Source organism: Schistocerca piceifrons, chromosome X, assembly GCF_021461385.2.
Source record: "Schistocerca piceifrons isolate TAMUIC-IGC-003096 chromosome X, iqSchPice1.1, whole genome shotgun sequence".
Taxonomy (NCBI): domain Eukaryota; kingdom Metazoa; phylum Arthropoda; class Insecta; order Orthoptera; family Acrididae; genus Schistocerca; species Schistocerca piceifrons.
This window is the reverse complement of record NC_060149.1, coordinates 294,240,914-294,266,769: the sequence shown is the minus strand read 5'-3', so window position 1 is coordinate 294,266,769 and position 25,856 is coordinate 294,240,914. Positions and strand designations below refer to the sequence as shown.

The 25,856-nt window shown below is 40.3% G+C and overlaps 1 protein-coding gene across 4 annotated transcripts in view; it reads right to left on the bottom strand.

The window, feature by feature from the left end:
* The window catches only part of LOC124721223 (ATP-citrate synthase), a 173,300-nt gene that overhangs the window by 68,053 nt on the left and 79,391 nt on the right, over positions 1–25,856 (bottom strand). For all 4 annotated transcript variants that reach the window (XM_047246077.1, XM_047246078.1, XM_047246076.1 and 1 more), the window contains exons 2-4: positions 10,625–10,795; positions 8,077–8,262; positions 3,328–3,518 (exon numbers count right to left, since the gene is read on the bottom strand). In XM_047246077.1, the coding sequence (XP_047102033.1) occupies positions 3,328–3,518; positions 8,077–8,262; positions 10,625–10,780 (533 nt within the window). In that variant the 5' untranslated portion in view covers positions 10,781–10,795. The remainder of the gene's footprint in view (positions 1–3,327; positions 3,519–8,076; positions 8,263–10,624; positions 10,796–25,856) is intronic.

Genomic DNA, 25,856 nt, shown 5'->3' with positions numbered 1-25,856 from the left:
CTAATAAACTACGAAACTAGAGTGAGACAACAGCAAACACGGAAGAATATACGTATTGTGTCATGTTTATATTCGTATTATTCTTATGCCTAATAGTGATACAGTCAGAAATGAAGCACGGCAACTGACTAGATTTTCAAATCTAAGATGACTCTAATTTCTGTGAAGAATTTGATGTACTAAAGAAGCGGCCGCAAACATTTTCAAACGGAGAAAATTTTTTGCCTAACTCTTGTTCAGAACATGTTCTATCATACACAGTCTATTATTTGGTTCTTGTAGATCATTATCAAAGAAAGCAGCAGTGTAAGTAACAACAAATAGCAGTCTCTTGCCATTGTTTCGCTAATGAAATGATTCCTCCCCCCCCCCCCTTTTTTTTTTTTTTTTTTTTGGTAAGCGGCAGTAGCGCGCACAAAAGCAAGCCAGGCCACGAGCGGCGACAGGCCGTACACGCACTATCAGAATGCGACAAACAATGCATGACGCAGTACAGTAATGCATTTTCAGCTTAGAGTGACGTAAACACCTATAACAAAGAAAACGGCACTTATCAGATCAAAGCAAAATAAGCAGTTGATTCAAACCAGACGAAGAACATGAAAAAGGAAGGGTACCCATATAACTACGGACGGAGCGCCTGACGCATAGCAATGGCTACCTGGTAAAGCTTAACTGCTAAGCTTACGACTCGAACCAAACTACTGTAGCTGTATCGTCATTCATTCGACCTAAGTTGTGTCTCGTATTACAATGGACCAACTTTGTTTTGATTTGGAGTTGCGGCCTAAAACTTTTCTCTCCCCTTGAATTTTGAGTCTCAAATTTCAGGTGTGGCTTAGATTCAGGAAATTATTTTTTTCCTTTATTTCGAGTCTCATTTTTCAGGTGCGGCTTAGATTCGAGTGCGGCTTAAATTCGAGTAAATACGGTAGGCATAGCATGATGGTAAAGAGAGTGAAGCCATTGTTTTAAGGGACTCATCATAGCAAAAAGAGCAACAAAGAATAAAGAACAATGGCTGTTGGCAAAGAATTAGAAAACTGTGAAAAATGACACACTGCCAGATGGGAAGTGTGATTACATAGTACACAAATGGATAGTAGGAAAGTACACAATACAAGGCTTGGAAAGCATTTTTTTTTTTTTTTTTTGGGGGGGGGGGGGGGGGTACTACAACAAGTGAGAAGAAAAAAAATGAACCAAAAAGATACAAATACCAAAACATAAAAACAGAAACAATCTATCTAGCACAAATAATAGAGAGAAAGCAGTAGATAAGACAAGATAGGTAACAATGAAGATGGTCACCATAAGGAAACCACAGGAGCAATAAAACCTATTAAAAAATAAATAAAAGCCTCAAGACAGAAAGAACAACCCATTTAGCAGGTGACAAAAGTAGTAAGATCTCCTTAGCTGTGGCAAGAAAGAGGCTATGTAAGTATTAGAGAGCAAAATCACAGTGTACTTCTCTCTCCATGGACATTGGGTTCTGGGTATCGTACAACTCCTACACTTGCTTTCTCTGTTTTGCAAAATAGTTCCAAAAATTAGTTTTTCTAACATATTTTCTTAAATGTATCAGCTTGCTATTACCTGGTAAGTAGAAGCTTCCCTGATCACTTATTAGTTTGGACCAAAAATTCATATTTTGTGACACATGTGAAATAGATGCAAATTCTGCCTCAAAATGCGAAAACGCAAAATTATTTAATACTATTATTTCATAGTGACTTGTATCCAGATGAACTATTTTATCACTGATAGTGTGAAATAGCTTTATTTTCTGCATATAAATATCGAAAATGTAACCAGTTTTCAGTTACTGGTATTATACACCACCTGACAAAGCCCAACTTAAAAAAATTATGTACTTACGAACCTGTTTGCAAGATAAAAAGTGCACAAATGTAACAGTGTATTAACACATTCAATGCTCTGGTGCCATGAAAATTGTGGGCAGCTGAATGGTTCATTTAAGATACACACTACATAATGCAACATTACTCAACCATTCGACCTAGCATTTTATAACAAAGGAACACAAACATTTGTTTGTTAGCTAAAGTTCAAAAGTTGGCACAATGCAGACACTTAACATGGCAAATTAGGAGGGGTATGTTTTGAAATAAGGTTGCATGGAAAACTGCTAGAGGTCGAGCCTGAACTACATTGTTAACAAAGTTCTACCAACTTCAACAGGCAAGTCATTGTGGTAGCCATTACTGAATGCTTTGTATTGTACGTTGCTCATTGTTTTCTCTTCTTATTTTGAAATGAGTGTAGCAACTGATCCTTGTCAATCACCATTTTCGATTATGACCCTTGCAACACCAGAAGAGATCAGCAATCCCGTGACAGTGCGACGTTCTGCTTTCGCAGATGACACGTGCAAACTGCTGCACTGGGAAAGGGAGGCAGGGCTTGTTTCCCCATACTGTTCCTCTCCCCTCTGGTGATTGAAATTCTAGTTTGCTTAGGCTAGTGGCCATCCACAACTATATAGTGCTCACACTCTGTGCTATAGCAATATGAAAACAAAATCTGTCATGGTTTTCAACTGCTCTGAAATTCTTTCCTGAACATTAAAACAGTTACTTGCGGTTATACTTCTATGCTAAGTGTCTTGTCAGTTCTATCAGTAGTATCATCAAGCACTGTCACACAGCTATGAATGCCCATAAAAAGTTGAAATTAATAGTCTGCCGCAAAGACAAGTAATGTCCAAGACACTTCACCACTGGGAAAATGCTGCTTCTTTTCCACAGAACAACCATTTTTGAAAGCTTACACATGGCCAAACGAAGAAAATAAAGACCATTTTGAAAAAAAAAAAAAAAAAAAAAAAAAAAAAAAAAAAAAGCTTTTGAAGTTTTAGCAAAAGCAAAAATTTCAGTTATGAGGGTTCCAATTAGCACATTTTTTAAACAATCAGTTACAAAGCACTAAGGCTTCCTTTGTGTTCACTCATGTAGTGTGACAAGGTTTTAAATTTGTGCATCTAATCATTTATTTTTTTATTTAATATAGATGCGAATTTCAAATATATATGCAAAAAAAAAAAAAAAAAAAAAAAAAAAAAAAAAAAAAAAAAAAAAAAAAAAACCCTATTTTTTTATATATATTCAGTTTTGGTAATCTATTCTTTTACCACTTTTTGTCTTCACATTCACTGCATTTCTACTCAACTATTAGATTTTTAGATCTTTGAGCCACATATCCGAAACTCTTCTGAAAAAATTTTGATCTATGCACCTCATACCTCAAAGTCGAGTTTCTTTACAGTTTTTGAAAATGAGACTTAAACCTTTGAGGCATACTTACTCTTTCTTTTCCTGGTTTACATTTGTCAGTAATGTGCGTTTGATATCATCAAGAGAAACTTCTTCATTCACTGGGATATCTAACTTTAGTGCTTTAGCATCAACGTCTCCAATGTCAACACCACCTTCATGGTGGAAAAGTATTGTATCTGAATAACGATGTGAGTAAATACAAACATAAACTTCTTCTTCCTGTGGAGAACAATTAAAGCACGAGTTAAATTTTTGCTACAACTGACAGAGTTCAGATGTTAGTAGTACACATTACTTCCAAAGGGTAAAATGTCATATGCTACTGGGTTGTGGGGTGAAGCTGTAGGTGAACAAGGGAGATTTGTACTTTGTGGGTCTCCTGTTGAAATAAGCCTGGATGAGTGCATGGTTTCACAGAACACAATCTTACTTTACCATGTGTACAAGTATTCCATTCAATTATCTTACAAAATTCCAGTCAACTCCCACTCAAACCCAAGAAGAATGTTGTGGTTACAGCTGTAGCTGTTCAACAGTTGAAGCGTGTGGTCGAATGTAGCAAAATCAGTGCTCCTACAGCAAGCAAATGGGTAAACTGACAGAGTGGCATTTTCTGTGTAAAACAGATAATGCACTTGGTGAACCATACTTCACAGTCATAATTCATACAAAATTTGAACATTCATTTAATGTAACATCTGAGCACAGGTAGAGTTTTGTCTATCTCTATTAAGATAAACTGGAGAAACTTATACAATAGAACAGAGAAAGGTTGACAGAGGAAGACATTCTGGAAACTTCAATCTTCTACAACATACTGGGAGGTATTTATTTTCTGAACTTTTCTGTAAGTGAACACTCCAGAAAAGTCGTGTTACTGGATAGATGTGCAGTTCACTCTTAACAGAACATGTGCTGAGAAATCAGACATGAATGCAAGATACGTAATGTACATTTGTGTGTTGTACACTGCTTTGAGTAATCACACAGAAAACATGAGTAGTACTGAAAAGCAATGCCTCTGAATCCCTTATGTGAAAAATGTTGAACCATTTGAAATAAAACAAATGTTATTAACATCCTACATCTTTATTTCTCAACATTGTCATCCTGGTCATGCACATATTTCTCCCACCAAGAGACCAGTTTGTTGATACCGTTGCTACAGAATGTTTTAAGTGTGTTGATGGAGCCACAACCTCACCTCTGCTTGCACCACTTCATCACTATCAGAGTGAAGTCCTTAGAGGTGTTCTTTAAATTTTGGAAACAGATGAATATCAGATAGGACCAAGTTAGGACAGCATGGAGGATCATCGATGACAGTGAACCCAAGGTGTCGGATTGTTGCACATGTCACAGCACTTGTGAGTGTTCTGGTATTGTCAGGCTGAAGGAGTGTGTGCTACCTGTGTGGACAAACTTTTCAAATTTAAAATTGGATTACAGCAAGTCGTTTCGCATGTACCTACATAGTTTAGTTACACACTGTCATGTTACATGCTACAATTCAGGGCCCTTAGTGACAGAGGGCTACAAATATGTAGATATGAAGGATAAAGATGTAGAATGTTAAAAACGATTGTTTTCTTTAATGCATTCAGATGCATTACTTTTCAGCATGCCCTCTTAACTATTAACCAGGAGGGTCTCAACAGAAAACATGAAATTAAACTGATACGTCTTTAAAACTTAGTTAATGATGTATATAAACTAAAAGAAAAATAAAACACTTAACTTCATCAGTTTCAAATCTGGATCAAAAAGAATGATGGAAAGTACATGCAGTGGTTGTAAAAATATAGCTTGGAAGCTTATTTCTGGATGCATTATGTTTTGTAATTAAAATCTGTTTGAGAGACGAAGCACAAAAGTTTAAAAAAATAACAAATACTGTGTCAATTAAACAAAAATTATACATAATCCTTTATCTATGATGCACAAAAATTACCTGAGCATCTATATTTTTTTATTTTATTCTTTTTTTAATTTGTGTCTATGATAGGACAATTTATTCAGTTTAAGTGCTTGAAATGTGTTTGTAAATTTTCAAAAAGTGTTCCAACACAAACACTTCTTGTCTTCAAAGGTTGCCTGTACACAAATTACTGTGCTAATGCACAAAAACAATGGAGTATTCATTTCATGTGTTCATTGCGGAAAATTAAAATCAAACAGCACTGTATCGAAGGAAGCTCAGTTCCAGTCAGTCATCTTCTTCCAGTGAAGAATAAGCAATTCAAAACTCACTAATAAAAACCCGATGCATGTATTACAAATAGGCAACATGTTCCACTGTGAATAAGTGTTCAGTTTTACAAACTGTAATACACAAGTAATACAGGTGGCTACTGAAACCAGTCCCTATGATCAGCAGACAGTGTCACTGCACCATGGAGTAGATGTTGCAGGTTTGAATCCCACATCAAGCATAGGAATGCCATTACTATGATCAGTTCTATTCCTGCACACATCAAATATACATCTGATATTTGCAAATATGACAAAGAAGAAAAGCTATTGACACATTGCCATAATCTGTCCAAACAAATGTCATTGAATCTTCTTAACAACTAGTGACCTGTCTGTAAGGCTATGCAGCTGAATGCCACTGTTTAGGAAAGAGAAAAAAAAATAAAGTTTAGAAGTGGAGTGGAAAATTTAATATAACTGATTAATACAAATGGCACAATATCAGAGTAATCTCATATATGGCCAGTACATTTTATTTACTTGCATGCAATGTAACATTGCACTCTTGGACTACAAAAACACCATAATGAACCCATAACATCTCTTAATGACAATCACATGGTATAATCTGTTCCGGATCAAGAAGTAACCAATGATGGTGGATTAAAAATATTGACTTAACCACAAACACATTTATTCATTTTTTAATTACTGCAGTTGGGAATACAAGCATAACAATACATATGACGAGAAGGAATTGCAACTGCTACGATGAATCTGTTTTATCACTTTCAGAATGCCACCTTACAAATTATGCTGAAACATTCTGTACAGCTGTAATTCTTAGTCACAAAGACAATTTTATTAACTCTTTGTATTTGCCATAAAAATCTGAGTGAAACATACAGCAAAGGTAGCCAGAGTAGACTATACCAAATCAGCACACAACAGTCCATGTATCACTCACGGGGCTGAAAGAAATAATATCAATCTATAAATAAAAGTACGATTTCAATATTGCAGTGTTCTTCTCAGGAATGCAGAAAAGAAAAAATTATGAACAAAAATTGCTTGTTGTAACTGTTATACAAACAATAACAAAAATCAAGCACCAACATTTCCAAAGATTCAAAAAAGGAAAAAGATAAGAAGGTAGCAGCATAAATGAGGGAAAGTTGGAAGCGTGTGTGTGTGTGTGTGTGTGTGTGTGTGTGTGTGTGTGTGTGTGTGTGTGTGTGAACAATATAGGCGAACATCACATGTCCCTTCACTGAAGGCAATTACAATGATTTCAAGTACATATTTTTTCAATTAAACCATGTTATGAAACCAGAGACTTTGTGGTGTCAAAAGAGTAACATCCTGCTGCCTTCCATTTTCTAGTGCGTGCCTTCCATTTTCTGGTCCGTACACAAGGAGAGACAGGCAAATTGTCGGTGACTGTTGTTTTCAAAAATTAAGATGATTTTTATATCAGTTTCATGGCCTTTACCATTCACATCTACTATTTATGATAAAGTTCTTTATTTTAAATTACAATAACAGTTAAGATCAGATTAAACATATGGAAATTCAAGTTCTCAGATTACAACCTCTGTATCAGCATGACCAAGATGGTAGTGATGGCAGTCAAGAGAGATGGACATCCCGCAACTGTGTAACTAGCTGACCATCATGTAGAGTGTATAGACAGTTTTATGTACCTCAGAAGAATAATCCCCAGAGATAATTTGATTAGACAGTAGTTCAGCAACAGAATGCAAAAGGGTGCTGAACTCTAACAGTAAGTGAAAACTCCTTTACAGGATGACAAGATTCCAGGGAACGCAAAACTAGTGACACCCATGGGCTACTTCGTACAAATATCAAGGCATGCGCCCCCACAAAGAGAGAGTCACTGAGGCTCCAGGCATCAGAGATGAAATTCCTTGGATCCACCATCCTGAAAACTAAGATGGATAAGTTAAAGAATGAGGAGGTGAGGAACAAAGCCAGAATCAAGACATCCCTTTTACATAGAATCAGCACATACAGACTATGGTGGTACGGGCATAAGGTTGGAGACTACAAGCCTGAATAAATTTGAAATGAGAGTTGTAAGGAAAACGTCCCTTACGAAGATCAAGAACCCAATGCTTTGACATGATCAAGAAAGACCTCACTGCTAGAAGGGATGATGCTCTCCATGACAGATTATACATGAAAAGAAGAAAGTTGAAGAAGCACATGAACAGTATGCAGGAAATTGGAACTGTATATCGATGATGATGATGAAGATGATGAACAGGTTAGAGGGTTCTTTCCAGCCTTTTCTAACAGAAAAAAAAAAGAGTTCACTCCGATAAGTTTATCAGTATAATTTACAAATTAATTTAATCACATCATGAAACATTTTCCTCATATAAGAAGACTGTGTTAGGATGTGGATAAGGCATTGCATAAACCTTCCTACAAATTTGTTTAAAACTATAAAAAAACTAAATAAAAATAAACTGGATGGTTTTAATCAGACAATGAAGTCTTTTTATTTACTGAGTAACAGCAACAAGTGAGGATGCATATCTCATTTACTTAAAATACTTACTGGTTTATGAAGAATGAATGGCTCAATGATGAATGTTCTTAATTTTCCTGTAGCTTTTCCTATTACTTGGTCTACACCCAGCCGAGCTGTAATCCATTCCTTCACTGCCTCAAAATCTTTATTGACAGTAATGAGCCCAAGTTTGCCTCTACGTTTGATAAGCTGGTCAGGTTTTGCTACCAGTTTCTGCAATTAAAATAAAACTACTGAAGATTAAATTCACATAAAAGTACATAAAATACAATAAACTGAAATGAAAATAAAACAGTTAGTTATAGTTCCAAGGGAAATATATAGGTACTATGCTTGCATAACTTTCACAAAAACTTTATCAGCACCTTATTAACATTTATCAGCATCTTATTAAAAACTAAATTAAAATACAAGCTTCTGGATACTCAAAAGGGAAGTATTTATGTTAACAGTATCATAATTTAGTAATTTTACACTCCTGGAAATTGAAATAAGAACACCGTGAATTCTTGTCCCAGGAAGGGGAAACTTTATTGACACATTCCTGGGGTCAGATACATCACATGATCACACTGACAGAACCACAGGCACATAGACACAGGCAACAGAGCATGCACAATGTCGGCACTAGTACAGTGTATATCCACCTTTCGCAGCAATGCAGGCTGCTATTCTCCCATGGAGACGATCGTAGAGATGCTGGATGTAGTCCTGTGGAACGGCTTGCCATGCCATTTCCACCTGGCGCCTCAGTTGGACCAGCGTTCGTGCTGGACGTGCAGACCGCGTGAGACGACGCTTCATCCAGTCCCAAACATGCTCAATGGGGGACAGATCCGGAGATCTTGCTGGCCAGGGTAGTTGACTTACACCTTCTAGAGCACGTTGGGTGGCACGGGATACATGCGGACGTGCATTGTCCTGTTGGAACAGCAAGTTCCCTTGCCGGTCTAGGAATGGTAGAACGATGGGTTCGATGACGGTTTGGATGTACCGTGCACTATTCAGTGTCCCCTCGACGATCACCAGTGGTGTACGGCCAGTGTAGGAGATCGCTCCCCACACCATGATGCCGGGTGTTGGCCCTGTGTGCCTCGGTCGTATGCAGTCCTGATTGTGGCGCTCACCTGCACGGCGCCAAACACACATACGACCATCATTGGCACCAAGGCAGAAGCGACTCTCATCGCTGAAGACGACACGTCCCCATTCGTCCCTCCATTCACGCCTGTCGCGACACCACTGGAGGCGGGCTGCACGATGTTGGGGCGTGAGCGGAAGACGGCCTAACGGTGTACGGGACCGTAGCCCAGCTTCATGGAGACAGTTGCGAATGGTCCTCGCCGATACCCCAGGAGCAACAGTGTCCCTAATTTGCTGGGAAGTGGCGGTGCGGTACCCTACGGCACTGCGTAGGATCCTACGGTCTTGGCGTGCATCCGTGCGTCGCTGCAGTCCGGTCCCAGGTCGACGGGCACGTGCACCTTCCGCCGACCACTGGCGACAACATCGATGTACTGTGGAGACCTCACGCCCCACGTGTTGAGCAATTCGGCGGTACGTCCACCCGGCCTCCCGCATGCCCACTATACGCCCTCGCTCAAAGTCCGTCAACTGCACATACGGTTCACGTCCACGCTGTCGCGGCATGCTACCAGTGTTAAAGACTGCGATGGAGCTCCGTATGCCACGGAAAACTGGCTGACACTGACGGCGGCGGTGCACAAATGCTGCGCAGCTAGCGCCATTCGACGGCCAACAGCGCGGTTCCTGGTGTGTCCGCTGTGCCGTGCGTGTGATCATTGCTTGTACAGCCCTCTCGCAGTGTCCGGAGCAAGTATGGTGGGTCTGACACACCGGTGTCAATGTGTTCTTTTTTCCATTTCCAGGAGTGTATTTGTAAAATTTTAATGGTGTTTCTGTAATTCTACATGTCTATGGAATTCTTTTTTAATCACACAAAAAAAAAGAGAAGAACAATGTTAGGTTTCCTTGGGGGCTACCCAAACAAAATCCCACATTTTTTTATCGGGGGAAAATGATTTATTATTATTATTATTATTATTATTATTATTATTATTAATGATAAAGATGACAATAACAATTATTGCTGTTGCTGAATAATTTTGGTAACATTGTGGCACATTAGATATTACATTACGCATTTCATGATTTGTCAAACTGGTAATATCTTGAACACTGACAGGCATACAGATGTAATATTTTTATGTGGCATAGCATGACATGCATTTTTTCATTTTTTATCTGGAAAAATTTCAACAACATGTGAATATATGTATTCTGGCCCACGTAGTTTGCACTCCTGCTCCTCATTTACTGCTGGCATAAATCATTGCCATAATATTCCTTACCGCATTAATGTCACAGCAAATTTTACAAGCAAGTTTTTTGTCTTGCTTTAGTCCTTAACATATTCATACTTGATTACAGTTTACTTACAATGTACTCACATAGTTACAGTAAAAACATTTTCTAAACAGAAATATCATAATTTATCTCTATACAGCTCAAAAAAAAAAAAAAAAAAACAGGAAAAAATTGATGAAGGACACACCTCAGTCAGAAGCCATGGATGTTTGCTTCGTAATTCGTCCCAGTTTGTGCTCTCGTCAACTGATGCAAAGCGACAGAAAGATGCAGCTGTCCCACTTTGAAGATGGTTATTTATTAATTGTTTTCCTGTTGCTTCTCTTATTGCTTTGGCTGACATTGTGCAGATTTAAATCTATAAAGAAGAAATGAGTACTTTCATTATATATCACTGCACATAACATACAACAAGTTTGAGCACATTTTACAAATTTAGTGTTTTATACTATTAAACATTTCAGTAGCAGTATCAGTTAGTTAAAATAGACCATAAAGGGCACTGATAGAAAAAGACTGTGCAGATAGCATCATAAATTTCCTACTGCTACAATTTCTATGCTCCCTACAGAAATCCATGTCGCTCTGTGTATTAGTGGGTAAGTGTCGGACTACATACATAAAAGTCCAGGGTTCAATCGCCACCCAGTCCTGTGATTGTGTTGACAGTTACAGTTCCTTTCACTTCTGATAATGATTTGTGTATGTTAAAAATATGAAGTGGCACTATGACTTGGACTCCAGCTTCTATTGTAGGAGCCCTTGTATCTGGTTGGCTACCGATTATAGGTCATAAGGAGGCAAGGGCATACCTCCATTAGGACAATACATAGTAAAGAACTGTGGTATTCAAATAAACCTTTGGGTTGAAGACAGCTTTACCTTTACTTATAGGAATTACATACATCTCATGACATTAAATAGTCTTGTCAGAAGCATGCACTGTTCTTTAGATAGATTTATAGAACAAAGGAGGTTCATTAGACTGAATATAAATTGGAGCTGGGTAAGGATATAGAAGATTTGGGAGGGGGGAAGGGAGGAATTGGTCACTGGATTTCCAAAAGAATTTGCCTTAAGCAATTCACGGACACCACACAAAGCCAAATCTGGAAGACCAAATATGAATTTCAAGCACACTCCTTGCAAATGTAGAATGCAGTACATTAACAGTTGTTCTCAGACAGCAGAAAAATCTCTTTCCAAAAAAAAAAAAGATGGTTGTGGATCTAAAATGGTTGCTGTTTCTTATTTTTTGCATTTTTATATTTTTATGTTATTTCATGTGTAGCCTCTTGACTACTGTAAAGCCTTCTCGACTTCTTATTAAACTCTATGAAGATATTACTACGTTTTGAGGAGGAGGAGGACATCAGTGTTTAACGTCCCACTGACAACGAGGTCACTAGAGACGGAGCACAAGCTCAGATTAGGGAAGGATGGGGAAGGAAATCAGCCATGCCCTTTCAAAGGAACCATCCCTTGGGTTTGAACCATCGTCGTCCTGAATGCGAGTCCAGTGCGCTAACCACTGCGCCACCTCACTCGGTACTATATTGTGAGCTTGTCCTCTGTGGATCATTTGCATACTGTACTGTGCACATCCGTCAGATGTGTACCTTGTGGGAAGTACAACACAATTACACAATATTTATGGAGCAACACGTATTTTAAATTTGTTTCACTGTTTGTGTGTGGACTTCCTGGTAAATGGTGGTGACGAAGGCTCAGAGTCTCGCCTACCATGACAGACAGTTGAAATGCAATTTCAATTGGGGTATCATTTTTCCTGCAAGTACACTATGTGATCAAAAGTATCCAGACACCAAACTGAAAATTACTTACAAGTTCATGGCGCCCTCCATTGGTAATGCTGGAATTCAGTATGGTGTTGGCCCACCCTTAGCCTTGATGACAGCTTCCACTCTTGCAGGCATATGTTCAATCAGGTGCTGGAAGGTTTCTTGGGGAATGGCAGCCCATTCTTCATGAAGTGTAGCGCTGAGGAGGGGTATCGATGTCAGTCGGTGAGGCCTGGCACGAAGGTATTCTATAGGATTCAGGTCAGGACTCCGTGCAGGCCAGTCCATTACAGGGATGTTATTGTTGTGTAACCACTCCACCACAGGCTGAGCATTACGAACAGGTGCTTGATCGTGTTGAAAGATTCAATCACCATCCCCGAATTGGTCTTCAACAGTGGAAAGCAAGAAGGTGCTTAGAACATCAAGGTAGGCCTGTGCTGTGATAGTGCCATGCAAAACAACAAGGAGTGCAAGCCCCCTCCATGAAAAATGTGAGCACACCATAACACCACCACTTCCGAATTTTACTGTTGGTACTAACACACGTTGGCAGATGACGTTCACCGAGCATTTGCCATACCCACACTCTGCCATCGGATCATCACATTGTGTACTGTGATTCGTCACTCTACACAATGTTTTTCCACTGTTCAAACGTCCAGTGTTTACGCTCCTTACACCAAGCAAGGCGTTGTTTGGAATTTACCGGCGTGATGTGTGGCTTGTGGGCAGCCAAGTTTTCTCACCTCCCGCCTAACTGTCATGGTACTTGTAGTGGTTCCTGATGTAGTTTGGAATTCTGGTGTGATGGTCTGGATAGGTGTCTGCCTATTACACATTACGACCCTCTTCAACTGTCGGCGGTTTCTGTCAGTCAACAGACGAGGTCAGCCTGTACGCTTTTGTGCTACGTGTTCCTTCACGTTTCCACTTCACTATCAAATCAGAAACAGTGGACAGAGGGATGTTTAGGAGTGTGAAAATCTTGCGTACAGATGTATGACACAAGTGACACCCAACCACCTAACCACATTCGAAGTCCGTGAGTTCCACAGAGTATCCCATTCTGCCCTCTCACGATGTCTAATGACTACTGAGGTTGCTGATATGGAGTACCTGGCAGTAGGTGGCAGCACAGTGCACCTAATATGAAAAACACATGTTTTTGGGGGTGTCCGGAAACTTTTGATCACATAGTGTATTGAAATATCTTTGATGTGACTGAAATTTGCAAATAAAATAGTTCTTTCCTGTCAATCCAAAGCCCCTTGATGTCCTGTGCAGTGAACAACAACTAGAAAACGTGAAGCAACAGATTGTCACCACCACCATCTTTATCACAGTCCTCAGAAAATCCGACTCATCCATCCATCCATCCTTCCTTCCTTCCTTCCTTCCTTAACAGTGCTGCAAATGTAGATGTTAAATAATATCTTAGCATTAATGTTTCATGTTCTAATTATTATCCCCCAATGGTGAGAAATGACAGCATACAATTAATGACTTCCATCTAATTTAGCATGGGAATTCCTTACCATTACATGACTATCAAGTCAATGAAATCCTCGTTAAATGTACAGAGGGCCATAAAAAGTACTGGATACAACTATGACCTAGAACACAATGACCTTATTTCAATGTGGTGAAAGAAATTAGTAGTCAGAAAATTTGTAACACATCCTTCTGTGAAACTGCTTCAGCCAAAATAGCACACACGTCTAAATTTCAATCTGAGAGGAAGACAATCAGTAAAGTAGATTAATGCTAATCCATGGTGATTGGGTTGTAGAAAATATAATAATATTTTGATAAAGGACAGTAGATGCACCTCTAAAAATTCATTAAGTAGGTTTTCCCAGGGTGGTAATTTATTGTATTCTTCTGTGGTTTGCTGCTACATCCTAAAATCAACTTTACATAACAGCTGGCCTTGATATTTCAAGCTCATTTTAGAACAAGGCAGCCAACCTGAGAAAAATACCATCTAAAACAATCTATTGTTATATGAAACAGTAACTGCACAAATGGCTGGGTGGCAACCTCCAAACATATGATTACCATTCAAAACATAACAATCACCACAGATGATGCAAAGTCCATGCTACGTAGAGCACCAATGCTCCCAAGAGGCTAATGTGGCATCCTTCACCTTCTTTCTATCGAGTCAAACTAATGTTCCTCAAAGAGCCAATAAAGCTTACGGACTGGGCTGTCTTCTTCCTACCGTTAAATGCAAAAATGGCTTTTAAGGTGTGAGCCTCATTTTCGCTGTATTTTGCTGGTTCTATTGCATCTGTCCCACAACAAGATTTGGCAACTTATTATGTAGAAATTATGATGACCAAATACACACTATGGTGTATATGCTATTCCCTGATAATTACAGTCTTCGAAGATAACAAACCTCACATTTATAATTGTTGCCAAAATCCACTGCAATGAAATTCTGTCTCAAGCTTCCATAAACAGTTTTTAAGACAGAAAATGCCCAAGTGGAAACCTAAATGTTTCAGATAGCTGCAAAGAAAGAAACTTCCAGTGTGATTACAACTTTAACAGTGTCCGAGCATGGGCTCGGTATGAGTTATATACAGTTTGCTCTCTCCCCCTTGTGCAGTTACTGTTTCATATAACAATAGATTGTTTTAGATGGTATTTTTCTCAGGTTGGCTGCCTTGTTCTAAAATGAGCTTGAAATATCAAGGCCAGCTGTTATGTAAAGTTGATTTTAGGATGTAGCAGCAAACCACAGAATATAAACAAAAATATTCGTCAGAGATTTATATATTGTGTACTACAACATCTGTGAATTTCCCATGCTATTTTAGTTATTTGTAATGAAAAGTGAATTACTATGGAGAGAATGTTACCAGACCCATTATTTTACACTCATGTTAGTTTGTTTTGCCAACTTCCTACCAAACTGTCAGGCTCCAACCTAACCTAGACCCATAGCTACACTAAAGATCTACTTATCACAACAACAAAAATTTTGTAACGAGAAACAGAGGAGGGAGGAAGGGGGAACTATAATACTGTACCCACAGGCTAGTAAAAAAAAATTTTTTTGAGCAAACTGTAGTTCACAATACCTTAACAATAAATCACGTCCAGCCACTTCATACACTACTAAACATCTGTGATTGTTCCACAACATATTCCTACAACTCATTACTCCCAATCCTAGCTGTGAGTAATTACTCTTGTTGTTACTTTACAAGGTACTACAGTTTCATGAATCACAGAACCTTACATGTCTCGACATTAAGAGAAAGTTTGGCAGTCTTCACACTATGGTGGTATTTTGTTGGGATATACCATGACATTACTATTATCGTAATCAGCTAACACTTCCTCACATATAACTACCTGATATGCAAAAAGACCGGAATTTCAATTTATAATATCCACCAACTAATAGCACCACCACATCTCTGTCTCTATTCTAGATGAAAATTCAACAATAAAGTGCTGCAGTCTGGCAAATTAAGAAGTTCTAAATTCACTCATAACTTTTATTCTGTGCGGTAATGAATCGTAAGTTTTTGAAAATCTAAAAGTGTGTAATACACATGGTTATCTCTAATCCTAACTTAGGATGTCATGTGTGAAGGGTATGAATTGAGCTTTATTGGCAGAGAGTGTTTTCAAATTTCATTCTCATAGGATCTGTGATACGAGGGTTGGACCTTAAATAGTGACAACTATTTATTCACAACAGATACAACAGAGTTACTTGTTTGCACCTGTTACTTTCCTTCAAAGTAGTCACCAGCGTTGTGTAAAACCCATTGCCATTGATGTGGAAGGCATAGTATACCATTATCAGAGCCCATTCTGTTGATGGTGAGAATGGAGTGGTCTACTGCCTGTCGAATCTCTGGAACAGTTCTGAAGCGAATGCCACGAAGTGGTTCCTTCATCTTCAAATTCAATTCAAAGTCTCAAGGACTTAAGGCCGGGGAGTATGGTGGATGGTACAGTACTTCCCAGTCCCATCGACCAAACAGAGCAGCCACAGCTTGCGCTGAATGCACCTGCGCATTGTCGTGCAAAATGATGGGTGGGTTGCGCAGAAAGTGTCGCTGCTTCTTGCACAAAGCTGGTCGCAGGTGATGCTCCAAAAACGAACAGTAATACTGCTGTGGAGGAACGTAATGCGTTAGGATAACACCATCACAGTCGTACATTAGAATCACCATAATTTTAGACTGCTGCATTCGCACCATCAACAGAACAGGCTCTGCTAACAGTATACTATGCCTTCCACATCACTGGCGACGGGTTCTACACAACACTGTTGACAACTTTGAAGGACAGTAACATGTGGAAACATGTAACTCTTTTGCATTGGTTGTGAATAAATAGTTGCCACTATTTAAGTTCCAACCCTCGTACAAGAAGGTGAAAAGTGGAATGAATTCACTTTCACGCCCTGAGTAGAGCCAGACAAGGAAGCCTGTGGGCCTTATAGCACTGTTTATTTTCAACACCACCAACACTGTCATTTAATCACTCATCATCTTTATAGTTGTGTGGCAACTAAACATGAGAAAAATCCCATGATATTTATTTTTCAACATTTTGATTTATTGGATTGGATTGATGGGATTAAAGGGACCAAACTACAAGATCATCAAACTAGAAATAGTCCTCTGAGAGGAAGGACACAGAAGACAAATCCTGATGAACCCAATTGTGACCGAGAATCAATAAAACCAAGACAGAGAAGCAGTAGAAGGGAGAGAAAGAGTAAGGTGTGTGTGTGACTTGAACCAGAAAGCAGCTGGAGGTCTCAGGGGCATGTTATGCAGTGGGAGACACGCAATCTGCATCTGACTGGTTACCATAAGAAAACTGGCAATGAGGACACATTGATAAATCTTAGTAAAGAGATAATGATGATGAGACATTAAGGCAACAACAAATGTATAAGAATGAGAAGAATAAAAAGGAGGGAAGAGTAGGAGCCATGCTGGACCACCAAGTGAGGGCAGCCATGGGACCCCCTAGGACAGAACAGGAACCCCTCCAATCCCTCAAGCATTCGACAAGGTCAAAGTGGTCTACCTCACAGAAAGGAGTAGAAACTAACTTCACAAGTAAAACCAGATAGGTCACTTTGGCATAATTGACTAGCACCAAAAGCAACTTGTCAGCAAGCTTACGATTTCATTGTAAGGTAGCCAAATTAGGGGAATCCAGTATGATGTGGGCCACCATCAGGTGGCAGGAGGTGGAACTTCCTGCCTAGAAAAAGAAAACAGTAGTCTGGATACTCAGATGAGTAGCAAAAGCGTATCACATAATTGAGCAGCAGTTGCTGGTGCCTAATCTGCAGTGGAGGGACTCCACCCTCCACAAGTAGGCTGGTCAAAGGGCTAGTCCAAAAGGCGCCTGTCCAACAGTGTAATGAGTCCACTATCTGTAATGCCAAAGGCAATACTGAACCATATGTCAGAGTTCTATAACCATGCAAGTAGAGGATCACAGCTTTGTAAAGCCACAGAAGCATAGAGTGAACTGAGAAATAGCTGGTGTTACTGAGACAGCAAAGAGTATTAAAATGTGACCAGCACTTTCACTGAAGTTGGTGAGGATGAGGAAGCCACGTTAACCAGGGATCAAAGAACAGCCCCAATAAATGATAAGACTGAAGCACATTGAGCATCTGATCGTTGAGGTGGAGTTCTGGTTGCGGATAGTCAGTACAATGGTGACAGAAGTGCATGACATGTGTCTTGGCTGGCCTAGGACTGTGCAGTTGCATGGCACCCTGCAGTCAGTGTTTAGCAACACCCACAGTTGTTGAGCAATAGTAAAAGCAAAAATCATCAGCATACAAGGTGGGCGACACTGAAGGCCCCACAGCTGTAGCTAGACCATTGTTAGCCACTAGAAAAAGGTGTATCTCAATACAAAGCTCTGTTGGAATCCTGTTCTCTTGTATTGGGGGGGGGGGGGGGGGGAGATTGTGTAGTACCAGGCTGAAACTGGAAAGTACAGTGTGATAAGAAGTTCCAGACAAAAATCTGGAGCAGGCCCCAGAGACATCTGGATCTACATTTACATCATACTCCATAAGACGCCTAACAATGTGTAGCAGAGGGTACTTCTGATACCACTAAGTTATCCCCCTTTCCCTGTTCCACTCATGAATGTCAAGATGGAAGAATGATCATCAGTAAGCCTCTCTATTAGCCCTAATTTCTCGAATTTTCTCATCATGATCATTTCACAAGCTGTATGTAGTAAGAAGCAATATGTAGTTCGACTCTTCTCAGAAAATGCTGTCTCGAAGTTTCAATAGAAAAACTTCTCCGTGATGCACATTGCCTCTCTATTAACACCTGCCACTGGAGTTTGTCGAGTACTCTGTAGCGCTCTCGCACCGACTAAATGATCCCATGATGAAATGCGCTACTCTTCGTTGTATCTTCTCTATCTTCTCCACTCACATACGGTTACAAGTAGGTGACGATGGCATGCAGTGTCACAGGCCTTTTTCAAATAGAAAAGACAGTGATAAGGTGTTGTCAGTGAGCAAAATCCATCCGGATACTACACTCTAGGCAGACCAAATTGTCAGCAGTAGAACGGCCTAACCATCCTTGGATGGAGTCAAAAGGCCCCAAGATTCAAGATACCAACACAGCCATAGGCTCAGCATATGTTTGAGCAACTTGCAGGGAACATTAGTGATACTAACTGGGCAATACCTGTGCATCTCAAGGGGGTGTTTACCCAGTTTCAGTACCAGGACACTCACGTTCTCTTTCCACTGAGATGGGAACTCACCCTCCCTCAAGATAGATACAGTTGAAAATTGCGCCAATCCACCAATAGGTGTTTGATTCTTTGACTATGAACGAAGTCTGGGCCTGGAGCTGCATCAAGGGAATGGGCTACCACACTTGGTATTCCCACTAACTGAATGGCTCCAGGTGGCATGTAATGGAAGGTACGTGAATTCGCTCCAACTACTGTTTCAGGACACAAAACGTGGGCTGATAATTCTCAGATGCAGAAGCCAGAGCATAGAGTAGAACAAAATGTTTGGCAGCAGCACCTAGATCAGAGTAGGCAACACCATTCATAGAGATACAAAATACACCTGTGGGGACTGGTGTGCATAGAAGTGTCAAATCTTTGCACAGACATGAGGGGGTGGGGATGCAGTCCAATGGTAGTGACTTATTGTTCCCAGCATTATTGTTTCTGTCATTTTATTAGGTGGCGGACACAGGCACAAAGCCCTTTAAAGGCAATGTGCTCCATTGAAGGATGTTGCTTATGGCATTGGAGAGCTCATCTGTGATCTCTAATGGCCACAGCTATTCTGGAGGTCTATCAAGGCACTGTCTTCTGACAGGGCAATCCTGAGGAATAAGGGATGGCTAAGTTGGCTGCCAATAAAACGGCTGCAGTTGCACTCTGGACAGCCACATCAATATCTCCATATGGCTGTGTCTTAAGGGTGACAGCAGAAGTGAAGGTATCCCAGTCAGCATTGTTTAGAGCCCCTCCAGGGCGACACCCAAATGAGTGATGCTGAGGTTTGGATAGGATGATCAGTAAGTGATCACTGTCACACAGGTCATCATTGACTCTCCAACGGATGGAGGGGAGAAGACAAGTGCTACAGATGGAAAGATCAATGGCTGAGTAAGAGTCCTATGCCACACTAAAGTGCGTGGGGGCCCCAGTATTGAAGAGACAAAGATCAATGTCTGTGAGCAAGTTTTTATAACTTTGCCATGGCTGGTGGTCATAGTTCCACACCACAAAGGGTTATCGGCACTGAAGTCACCCAAAATCAGGAAGGGTGGGGAGAACTGAGAAATCAGTGCAGACAATGCATTATCAGACACTTCATGATCAGGAGGGAGATACACATCATAAACGGTAAAATCAAGGCTCCTAGCAAGAATAGCCACTGACTTCAAAAACTAAAACGTATTGAGTGACATTTGTTTGCTGTGAACACTCTTTTATAGTTGGTAAGATTCTTAAAGAGCCTCGTAGCTATGGAGGGTAGGAGGTCTGCATAGCTGAAAACCAAGTTTCCTGGAGGGCAATGGAGAAAGCTGAGGAAATTCATAAGAGATGTCAACACTCAGCCAGGTGGTGAAAAAAATGCTACAGTTCCACTGGAGAATCATGCTATCAGTATTCTGGGAAAGGGGGGGGGGGGCATTGCTAGGAAGCAGGTCACACCCCAGATTCACCTGCTGCCACCAGTTGTGAGGATATTGCATCAATACACACTGGCCCTGAATAAGTTTGTGTGTGGGTGGGGGTGGGGGGACTACCAGGAACTCCACCTCAGATACACAGGCAGTCCATGTATGGCACGGAGTACAGCAGTTTGTCTTTCATCTTCAAGGGCTACTTCTTGTCATCCTCCTCCTTAGATGATTCCAATGTCTGTGAGCGCTTGTCTGCCTTAGTTTCAGGGACAGGGGAGGAACATGAAGCCCTATGACCAGCAGCCTGCGACCTGCTTCAGCCACTGGCTAGTATCTGGTTGCAGGTAAACATAAACCTGGGAGGGGAGTCGCCCAAGGGACCTCCTCCAGGTGAGAGATGCCAGAGGAGTACGATGCTTCTCTGGCTGGAGTTGGGGACCGATGTCTACAACAGGTGGGGAAAATGTGATTTGATAAAGCAGTTAATATACCTGCACAATAAGACTTTACCTTTTGTCAATAAATAATCATCAATGCTCCCAAAGTGGGCATGGTGGAAGCAGTAGAGGGAGTGGGGAGTGGGTGTAATTCAGTGGCTCCGAGGGCATTGCATAGAAGGTACAAGGGTGAGGGTACTGATGTTAGAGTAGATGGCGTCGTTTTACCCATAATGTATGTCACTGCCATACATGCAGGATGCAAATGTTCATACTCCTTCTTGGCCTTTTGATACATCAGTTGGTCAAGAGTCTTCTATTCTTGGATTTTCTTTTCTCACAGGAAGACGCTGCAATCAGGTGAACATAGAAAATGGTGCTGTCCTTAGCTGACACAGAGGGGGAGGGGCACAAGGAAGGTCTGTGTGCAACTGACGTCCACAATCCCTCTTGCTAAGACACATGCCTGAATATCACGCATTTGAAGCACTGCATTGGAGGGAGTACACACGGATTCACATCACATTGATACCCCATCACCTTGATCTTTTCTGGCAACGAGTCACTTTGAAAAGCCAAGGCAAAAGCTCCAGCAGCAACCCTATTCTTCTTAGGTCTCCATTAGACACAATGGACAAAATAGACATAATGAACACCTCGTCACTCCAAATTCACAAACTCATCATGGGTCTGTAAAAGGTGCTCGCAGTAGAAGATGATACCCTGTACCATACTTAGACTTTCATGGAGGGTGAGAGTTACAGGAATGTCACCCAGCTTGCCATAGGCGAACAGTGCTCGTGACTAGGCAGGGGACGCAGTTTTTATCAGAACTGAACCACTCTTAATTTTTGAGATCAATGCTACTTATCCAAATCTGTCCTCAAGATGTTCAACAAATAATAATGGCCTTGTGGCCTAAAAGGAATCACCATCAGTCCTAGCACAAACTAAGCATTTGGGGGGAGTATTTGTCCTGATGCCTCTTAGACCTAAGTAGCTCCTACAGTGTAGCAACAGATGGTAACATTTTGAGCTCATATCTCTCAAAATTATAAGAATTTTTCCCTTCAGAATAGACTGCTGGGGCCATGCAGCCACTAGCCATAGATAGCTTACTAACATGAGAGTCATCCACCATGGTGCCACCCTCTCTGAACGGGGGCTCTACCCATGGGTGTCACATGGCCTGAGCAAGGGCTACCTGGTCAGTATCTGTTGCCTGGAGTCCTCAGGCCTCAGCCACAATGGGCACATACTCCTTGGCATATGTGGGGACTTGCAGCTCAGGCACCTACTGTCTTGAGTTTTACCACTGGTAGATAGGAAGGGTGCACAGATAGAAATATACAAAGGTGAAATACACACTGCACTGGGAAATCTTCCTTGCACTATCTGCACTATTGTAAAATTTGGAAGAGGAATGGTAGGTCAAACCCAACAATGGGGACCATGTAGTTTAGGATGAAAAGATGTGTAAACTGCCGGAAGAAAAGAAAAGGGAATGTGCAAAATCAGAAACCAAATTCAAGAGTGGTTGGCACCAAGAAGATCTCCACATGAAAAGCAGAGAGGGGGGGAAAGAATAGTAGTGTTGCAGCACGAAAAGGGAAGTAACACTGCACGGAGTGGAGCCCCGTGTTGGCTGAGCATATACTTACAAAGAGAGTTGAGAGACCCCTGGGTTGGGGGGGGGGGGGGGGTGGGCAGTTGATTATTTTTTGTCTGTTTTGATCACTGTTTCATCATCAAGTCCCTGGAAACTAAATATTTGTGTATAAAAACAATTTCATCATGTTTTAGGGAGTCACTGAAGATTAACATCTGCTTGCTGCGTTTTATGGTTAGCTTTGTAACTATTCCGCAGTAGCTTTCGTTTCTTGAGAGGTTTCTTTATATTGTTTTTACATTAATTTAAGTCTCAATCACCTTTAATTATCCTACCAGCGACAATTTTTCTACAGATAAATCAACTATTTGCTTGATATTTATCCATAGCTCCTTTGCGGGTCCGAATTTTGCCTGAGGCATGAAACGATTTCTGTCTTATTCAGTTGACTGAATACGTAGACTTTTCAGCATGTTTTGTACCCCTTTGTATCTTGATTACTATTGTTGGTGTAACTGCAAAGTGTTCACCAGTTCCAAATCTCTAAGTGAACTTAAGGAGGTTAAGTTTGTTTGTTACTAGCAAGTCGAATATACTTTCGTTGTGGGTGCTTTTCCGAGAAAACATTTATAACTCTTTTTTGGAGAAGTTTTGTTTCATCTGTAACCACTGAAATAATAAGTTTTCCAATCTATTGCACAGTTGTCAATATCTCCTTCAACTATTACGACATGTCTTGAAAAGATACATATCGGACTAGTGAAATGATTTTCTTTCTGAAGTTTACAGTTTATCAAATGGGTGGAAGTTTACAGTTTATCGTATGGGCGGCCAGTAGACGATTTCAACTACAGTTTCCAGCCTATCTCAGACCTTTTCCAAAGTATTTTGCAAGCACACTATTTCTAAATCATTGAATTGACATTTTTTGTCTGTTGCTACAAGCACGTCATCTCCAAATCCAATGAATGTTGTTGTTTCTTAGATCTTTCACCAAAATCTCATTAGTGCCAGTTCTTGGTTGTATCATACTTTTTGTACTGAATATTATGTGACCCCACTGCTTCTCGGAAATGTTTCAAACTATAATAGTTTTATGCGAGAAGTTCTACAATGGAGCACCGAAACTTCAATATTGTCAACTGTTGTGAACATTTCTTCATTTCTGGAACCCTATGAGATGCTCTTCAATAAAATGCTAGGTGTACCTCTAACTACTAATATGTTTTTATATTTTTTATATATTTTTTTCTTTAGCAAGAAACATGTTTAAAATGGCAAACAGTCAGGGTGGTGACCATATTTCTACCGTGTACATGATCAGTGGTGACTGCTGTGTAAGAGCACAAGAGCACGTGAACACCCTAACTTTCAATGTCTTGTGGCTTTATTGGTTACTTTTCTTTGAATGCTGCTTAACGTAACATAGATGCTGTAATCTGAAAGACACAGCACTTAAATCTACCGCGCTGCTGCTTCTCTAGAGTCCGTGAAACTTGACATCAGGGTCACGAGCACACCTTCGGTTGTGCATGTTTTAAGGAGATTTCCCGCATGCGCAACTGGTGTGGCGTAATTATGTTACGGGCCAAATACATACAAATTTGATAAGCAACGTGCACAGTTCACAATGTGCACAGCTAACCCATACCAATCAACTACAAGTTTAAGGCAGGGCCACCATGTGATAGCACACTGAAGCAGACTTTTATCTCCATTCGCTCGGCATAAATCCCACTAGATGATAGCAGACTCCTCAGACATGCCAACTCACTGCCTATATAGTAAAATTAAATCGGACATCAATATATGTTATACTGAGAGGAAAACCTATTTTGTGGGTTTCTGAATAAGTTACAGTGTATCAAGTTTTGAATTTTATCACATAGCAATATATTTGAGGCGCTGACAATTATAAGCGCCTTATGCACATCACCGACGATTGTGAGATGGTGGCATTAATTCATGTTTCTGAAATCTGTTTATCTTATGGTGAGTCAGGTTTGTCGGTGCTGTAAGCCCACATTGTGTACATGAAAATTCACGAAAAACTGTATCACCAGTTTCTCTTATATTCACTTAAAAGGGAGATCAACGACATTGTGCTTTAGGCCCTTGTGGATCTCAGCTCCCATTTGTATTCTAGTCAAGTGACCACTTTGAGCAGACAGAACTACTTGAGTTTAATCATTTCCACAAAAGGTAGTTTGTGTTTGCAGCTGGTTGTTTACTGTACGAGAATCGGCTTTCGTATGCAATGTAAGCATGAACTATCTCGAATCTATTTCACATTTTAACAGGAAAGTAAAGCTGTGAGGATGGGTCTTGAGTCGCGCTCGAGTAGCTCCGTCGTTACCACTTGCCCGCGAAAGGCAAGGACCCAAGTTCGAGTCTCGGTCCGGCACACAGTTCTAATCTGCCAGTAAGTTTCCTACCAGTGCTCATTCTGCTGCAGAGTGAAGATCTTATTTTGGGAACAGAAAAGTAAATCACCACGAAACGTTAGACGTAAAGCAACAAGGGTTTCCAAGACCAGATCCGTTGATTGAGGGAGTGACAAAATCAAATAAGCGTGACTACAAGCGAACATTTAACAAGGAAGTGCACCATTAGCATGAGTTGTGTGCGTGTGCAACGTAAAAATATCCGATATTCAGCCTGGAAGTAAATTCGTGGACTAATACATCTGCTGGGGATTTTGTACATTTGTCAGAAAAAATGGAAAAGCACGAAAACTCCCACTTACACAAAAATGCGAAACAGTGTTGCGAAAGCTTACACATCATTTCGTTATTACCCTAAACTGTACTTAATTATGTACAAAACAACAAAGTTCCACAAAATCAATTCTTTCTTTTATCAGTTAAGTTAAAATTTTGTGAACACCCAAAATGTGTACTCATGAGCCGCCGCTGTGTATGCTGACACAACATATGCACTCGCAGTTTTCGATTTTCAGGACTACGTCTGGCAAATCGTATTCAAGTAATGCAATGAAATATTAAAAGTGTTAAAATAATGATACATATGATAAAAATTAAACTGATGAATAAAAAATAAATAAATCTTCCCAAAGTCCATAAATCGCTCTGGCGCACTGATTTAGTCGCTTGGTGACAAGTACCAATGGAACATTTCACGACCTTCCACTACGTAAAATCTTTTTATTGGCGTGTGTAGAAATATGAATTTACACGTTTGTTGGCAAACAGGAAATCTCTGCCAGAAAGCATTAAACAGAGTTGGTCTGTTGGTTCGATTAATAGCTAAGAGACAAAGGTTTCCAGCAATCCAGTGACGTAACTTTAGCAATGTAACGTGCAGTTAATTGCTATAGGAAACCTACCTTGTTTGGTATTATGACATAAGTAAAAAAAGC